At 36.1% G+C, this 6,686-nt stretch overlaps 1 protein-coding gene across 1 annotated transcript; it reads right to left on the minus strand.

Annotated features, from left to right (window-relative positions):
• Positions 1 to 777: 777 nt before the first annotated feature.
• LOC150033317 (secreted RxLR effector protein 161-like) lies at positions 778 to 6,364 on the minus strand. The gene is made up of 4 exons (XM_090306374.1): positions 6,286 to 6,364; positions 5,026 to 5,443; positions 881 to 1,049; positions 778 to 795 (listed from the first exon to the last, which is right to left on the minus strand). Exons 1-4 carry the CDS (start codon positions 6,362 to 6,364, stop codon positions 778 to 780), a joined length of 684 nt encoding a protein of 227 aa, XP_090162500.1.
• Between the last annotated feature and the right edge of the window lie 322 nt (positions 6,365 to 6,686).

Raw genomic sequence — 6,686 nt, forward strand, 5'->3', positions numbered from 1 at the left:
TAAAATGAGGAGTTACACTTACAAGAATTGTTAAGAGAGTTTAACAAATTATGGACAGAACAATGGAGACTAATAGTGAACGTAACAAGAAGTTGTTATGTCTATTAGTTAAGATTGTCTCATTTCAGTGAAGGGGCACCTGATCACCCAACGGTGACTTTTGTCCTGCCTTATAGAAACATGATTACAAAGTAGATGTCCTTTAGGATGTATTAGACTATTTTGCTAAAAATTAATTGGTCATCTTAATGGTTTAATGAAAATAGACTAATTATAAATAATTTTTATGGTTTCAGTAATATTTTCAATAGGATTTCGGCTATACTTAATTTACTCGCCGCTGACAAACTAACGAGCAAAAATTACACTTCATGGAAAAACACGATCAATACAGTCCTTATCATCGATATCTACATTTTGTCCTTATGAAGGACTGTCCTCCCATTCTAGTTCCCAATGCTGCTCGAAATGTTCGAGAAGCATGTGAGCGATGGACACGAACAAACGAGAAGGCCCGAGCGTACATGCTGGCAAGTTTTTCCAGAGTCTTGGCCAAGAAGCATGAGCCCATACTCACGACTCGTGAGATTATCGAGTCCGTGAAGGAAATGTTCAGAAAATCGTCCAAATGGCTCAAGCACGACGCTCCCAAACACATCTTCAATGATGGTATGCAAGAAGGGGCATCTATTCGAGAACTTGTTCTCACCATGATCGTCCACTTCAACGTGACGGAGATGAATGGGTCCATCATCGATGAAGCCAGTCAGGTTAGCTTCATTTTGGAATCTTTACCTGAAATTTTCTTACAGTTTCATAGCAATGTTGTTATGAACAAGATTGACTACAACCTGGCCACCTTGCTCAACGAGCTACAGACCTTCCAATCTTTGATGAAAACCAAAGGATAGAAGGGTGAAGCAAATATTGTTTCATCGTCTAAAAAGTTCCACATATGTTCGACCTCTGGAACAAATTCTATGTCTTCTTCTTCTGGCACAAAAAGGGGAAGAACAAGGAAGGTGGAAAGAGAAAAACTAAACCACCAACTGTTGCCCAAAAGATGAACAGATTAAAGTCATGGATCTTGAAATAGAGTATATGTACTTCAATTCGGTATGGTGTCTTATAAATCGACTTAATGGGGTAAAACTTATAAGTTGCAAATGGATCTACAAGAGGAAAAAAGGTGTAGATGGAAAGGTATAAACTTTTAAATCTAGACTTAGGCAACGGGTTATACCTAAGTAGAAGGAGTTGATTATGAAGAATTTTTTTCTCCTGTTGTCATGTTGAAGTCTATTCACATTCTCTTATCCATTGTCACATATTATGACTATGAGATATCACAAATGAATGTCAATACTGCCTCTCTGAATGATAATCTTGATAAGAATATCTACATGAATCAGCCAGAGAGATTCCTAAAACAGGGTCTATAGTACAAGGTTTGAAAGCTTAAACGATCCAATAATGGGTTGAAATGGGCATCTAGATCTTGGAATATAAAATTTTACATTGTGGCTAAATCTTATGAATTTGATCAAAACGTTGATGAACCTTGTATTTAGAAGAAAATCATCAAAGGTACTGTTGCTTTTGTTATGTTATATATAAATGATATCCTACATTGGAAATGTTGTAGGCTTCCTTATTGACATTAATAATTGGCTATGTGCTCAATTCCAAATGAAAGATTTGGGAGAAGCATAATTTGTTCCTGGAATTCAAATTATTAGAAATCGCAAGAACAAAATGTTAGTCTTGTCTCAAATCTCGTATATTGATAAAATATTTGTCAGATATTTAATGCAAAATTCCAAGAAGGGTAATCTATCTTTTAGGCATGGAATTAGATTGTCTAAGGAACAGTGTTCTAAGGCACCTTTAGAGTTTGAGAAGATGTGATGGATTCCTTATACATTAGTTGTGGCCAATCTTATATGTCATGTTGTCAACAAGGCCTGACATATACTATCCAGTTGGGATTGTCAAGATATCAATCCAATCTAGGATTTGATCACTAGACTGGGGTTAAAACAATCTTCAGGTATTTAAGAAGAACGAGGGACTATATTGTTGGGAATGGTTTCTTAAATCTCCTTGTAATCTCATAGTTTGTAAACTCTGTATAAACATATTGTTGTTAATAAAATAAGTGTTATTTTATAAGCATATATTCAATCAAATAAACAAAGATCCGAGGTTATTCCATGAAATTTAAACAAGTATGTAGAGACATACAAGTGGATCTTGTTTAAATAATAACTACGATCTGTAATAGCTGGATAAGGTTGGGTACCTTATCCTTGTGACACTACAGATACGACCTGCTTTGTAGATATTACAAGTGTTGTAAAGTACTAGAAATGATATGATCCCGATCATTCATGGGGAGACATGCGAGTGGAGGTATCCTATACAAAGAGTTTGTATAAGACCAGACCACGAAATGATTAGACTCTTTATATAACACCGTTAATAATAGAGACTTACATTTCGCTAGGATGACCAATGGTGACATGACCTGAATCTTAAGTGAGTTGTGAACTTTTGCTCATGAAGGCAGTCCTCTGATTTGTATGGGTGAGAGTGGCTAGATTGCCAACTCTACAATCCTACCATTTTGGGGATTCGTCTAACTGAGGAGTTGGGAATTTAGCTACACAAGACGAAATTCACTTCTTCCCCGATGTAGGAGCAAGTAGATAAATTTCTCCCTTAAGGACTGATTTCGGGTCTTGAACATAGTGGCCACACCCTCTCCTGACCCGAGAGGACTTGGTTATAGTGGGACTATGAATTATTGTTCATTAGAGGAATCAATGGTACCTAAGAAATTAGATGTAACAATAGGGGCAAAATGGTATTTTAGCCTAGCTGTACTTACGAGCAATTTGTGAAGGATCATCGCACTGTTGATTGGTTATATCCAATGGACACAGAAATATATCTATAGTGCGAAGAGTGCAATTGTTGGTCTTTAGTGAGTGTCTGATAGTTAACGGATGGTGAATAATGTAATTAAAGAGTTTAACTAATTATTCATGTATTGTTGGAGCTTCAAGCTACAGGTCCATGAGATCCCCTTAGTAGCTCAAAAGGATTTAGTTGAGAATCAGTTTTAGACTAATTTGAATTATTCAAATTAATAGAGGGATTTAATTATACATGATATAATTAAATTATTTCAATTATATGTGATATAATTTTCATAATGTATTTGATACATTATAGCTTAATGGGAGGGAACAAATATTTGAATGAGATTCAGATATATTTTCTATGAATTGGATTCATAGTTATTAAATTTAATATAAATGTGATTTATATTAAATGTCATATAATAGAGAAAAGAAACTATAGTTTATATAGTATGTGATGCAATATTAAAACTATAGGTTATATGTTATATTTGATATAATATATATTTTAATATAAATATAACATGATAAGTTGGTTATCATATTTATTTATATTATATTATTATTTGAATAATAAGGAAGGGAGTTACGACTCCCTTCCCCATCTTTTCTCTCCACCCACTTTGATGGAGGTGGTTATGTTTATATGGCAAAAGGAATAAAAGAAAAGATTGTTTTTTTTCTTCTTCCTCAACGATTTGTTACTGGGTTGAACGATTGAGAGAAATTACAGAAGTGTTCTGTGAGTTTGCTTAGTGTGAAAGTTTTCACAATCTTCTTCCTCCTCTACCATTTAATCTTCCCCTCTAAACCAAAATTGTTAGAGTCTACCACTCCTAGGTTCTCACCCTGAGAATATCGAGGTACATCGTGGTTGTGCTCAGGTTTTGGTTCGAGAAAAACTTGAAAAAGGTCTTTAAGTTGTTCGTTACTGTTTGAGGGAGACTTGCAAAGAAAGGTTCTTCAAAGACGATGTTTCTTGAAACCCATTTTCTTTATAAAGCATGTTGTCATTTAATTTTTAATTCATATCTATTTGTATGTTTATTGTAAACTTTGTATTTGTTAATTAATGGAATTTAGTCGATCCGCTTCCGCTGTAGGTTTTTCTCATACGAGTTCCTTTCATATATATTTGTGTATGGAGCTAAGGGTTTGATCCTTACAGGATACACTGACTCTAATTTTTAGACTGGATGCACTGACTCTAATTTTCACACTCACTCTTAATGGAGGAGCTATAGTATAGTGAGGCATCAAATAAGAATGTGTTGCCAACTCCACCATGGATGTAGAGTATGTAGTTGTTTGTGAAGCAATTAAAGAAGTTGTATGGTTGAGGAAGTTTTGATTGATTTGAAATTTTTTCCAAATATGTTTTTGCTCATCATCCTTTATTGTGATTGTTACGAAATCGACGATTAAAGAACACAAAAAGCAACGTAAAGTAGGGGAGATCGACACACAGATATACGTGGTTCACTAACAATGTGTTTAGCTACCTCCACGGGCAGAGGGAGAACAATATTATTTTGAGAGAATGTTTTCAGAATTACATCAAGAACGACGCCTCTAGGTTAGAGAGTTTATATATCGCACTGCTGTAAACCCTAGGGTCAAAAATCTAAATAACTTCAAATAAATAAATATGTTGAATACAAAAAATCTGAATAGGTTGTTCGAAGCGCCAGCAAACAGATTTAAGGCATTTCAACAAATCTCCACCTTGACTTGAATTCTCTCCCAGATAACAGATGTACCAAATGCAACATAAATCAATATCGCTAAACGTACCCAGACATCTCCCTCATGTCTCAAAGTGTCCCACAAAGAGGACCACTAACAATTCAAAACCTTCAACAAGTCCAAACAATGTTAGAACTTGGCTTGTGGAACCGGTTTGGTGAATATATCAACAGGATTATCAGTAGTACCAATTTTCATCACTTTAACTCTCTGCTCACCTCTTAAGAAGTGATATCTTACATCTATGTGCTTAGTTCTCTCATGATGAACTTGATCCTTGGCTAGGCATATTGTACTCAAACTATCACAATATACAATAGCTTGGTCATGATGCAAACCAAGATCACCAACTAACCCTCTCAACCATATTCTCTCTTTAGCAGCTTCTATCAAGGCCATGTACATTGCTTCAGTAGTAGACAAAGTAACTATAGGCTGTAAGGTTGCCTTCCAACTAACAACAGAACCACCCAGAGTGAACACATAGCCAGTCATAGACCTTCTACTATCAACATCTCCAGCATAGTCAGAATCAGAATAACCAGTCACCAAACACTCTGTGCAACTCCCATAAACAAGACCAACATCAGATGTACCTCTAAGGTAACGAAAAATCCTCTTAACGGCTTGCCAATGCTCCTTCCTAGGTTGACCCATGAACCTGCTGACAACACTAACAGCATGGGCAAGATCAGGCCTAGTACAAACCATAACATACATCAAACTTCCCACTGCACTAGTATAAGGAACTCGAGACATGTACTCCTTCTCAGCTTCAGACCGTGGTCAAAACTCAGATGATAAACGAGCATTTACAGCACTAGGAGTATCTATAGGCTTAACTGATGACATACAAAACCTGGACAATATTTTCTGAATATATCCTTTTTGTGACAAGAAGAGCTTATTCTTACCTCTGTCCCTATAAATCTCCATACCCAGAATTTACTGAGCAGCACCCAAATCTTTCATATTTAACTCAACACTGAGAAGTTCTTCAATTTCAGAATATCAGACTTGGACTTTGCAGCTATGAGTATATCATCTACATATAAAAGTAGATAAATCATCGAGCCATCATCAGCTTTGTTGTGATATACACAACAATCATATGGATGCCTGTTATAGCCAAGTCCAATCATATAGCTGTCAAATCGTTTGTACCACTGCCTTGGAGACTGCTTTAACCCATACAAAGATTTCTTCAACTTGCAAACATAATCTTCTTTACCTGGACACTGGAATCCATCTGGTTGGATCATATAAATCTCTTCCTCTAACTCTCCAAGTAAGAAAACTGTCTTTACATCTAGTTGTTCAAGTTCCAAATTCTGATGTGCTACTATAGCTAGTAACACCCTAATAGAAGTATATCTGACTACTGGTGAGAAGATCTCATTATAATCAACTCCTTCCCTTTGTGTGAACCCTCTAGCAAAAACTCGAGCTTTATATTTCATGCCCTCTGAAGGTGACATTCCCTCCTTTTTCTTGAAGACCCATTTACAAGTGACAATTTTTCTCTCCTTTGGTCGTTTAACTAATTCCCAAGTTTGATTTTTGTCAAGAGATTCCATCTCATCCCCCATAGCAGCAAGCCATTTAGCAGACTCACCACATGACACAGCTTCTCTATAGGTGGATGGCTCATGAAGATCCACCTCTTCAGCAACTTGTAATGCAAAAGTAACCATATCTTCAAAACCATACCTCACAGGAGATCCAACACCAACTCTTCTAGTTCTATCACGAGCTATACTTGGTTGATCTACTCGTCATCTAGAATTTTCAGGCAAATCAACTTTTGATGTTCTAGGCACATTAATTTCTGGTTGCACATCAGTTTCTGTAGTAACGTGTTGATCTTCTCCACCTTGATGTTGTAATTCATTCACAGCTGAAGTGAATTGCATCTCCACCTGTTTATCAACACTATTACTTTCTCCCACATCAGTAGACGTCACAAAAGGCTTTACAGTTGAGTTAAGCATGGAATTTTCATCAAGTATCACAGTC

The sequence above is a fragment of the Benincasa hispida genome, chromosome 10 (assembly GCF_027475165.1).
Source record: "Benincasa hispida cultivar pf3 chromosome 10, pf3_genome.v1.1, whole genome shotgun sequence".
NCBI classification, from domain to species: domain Eukaryota; kingdom Viridiplantae; phylum Streptophyta; class Magnoliopsida; order Cucurbitales; family Cucurbitaceae; genus Benincasa; species Benincasa hispida.

Coding starts and splice junctions, on each gene's coding strand:
- LOC150033317 (XM_090306374.1), bottom strand. CDS start 6,364: ATGGTTACTTTTGCATTACAAGTTGCTGAAGAGGTGGATCTTCATGAG. Junction 5,444..6,285: donor TAGAGAAGCTGTGTCATGTG/GTGAGTCTGCTA, acceptor CACGGTCTGAAG/CTGAGAAGGAGTACATGTCT. Junction 1,050..5,025: donor GAGAGAATATGGTTGAGAGG/GTTAGTTGGTGA, acceptor TTTGGGCAACAG/TTGGTGGTTTAGTTTTTCTC.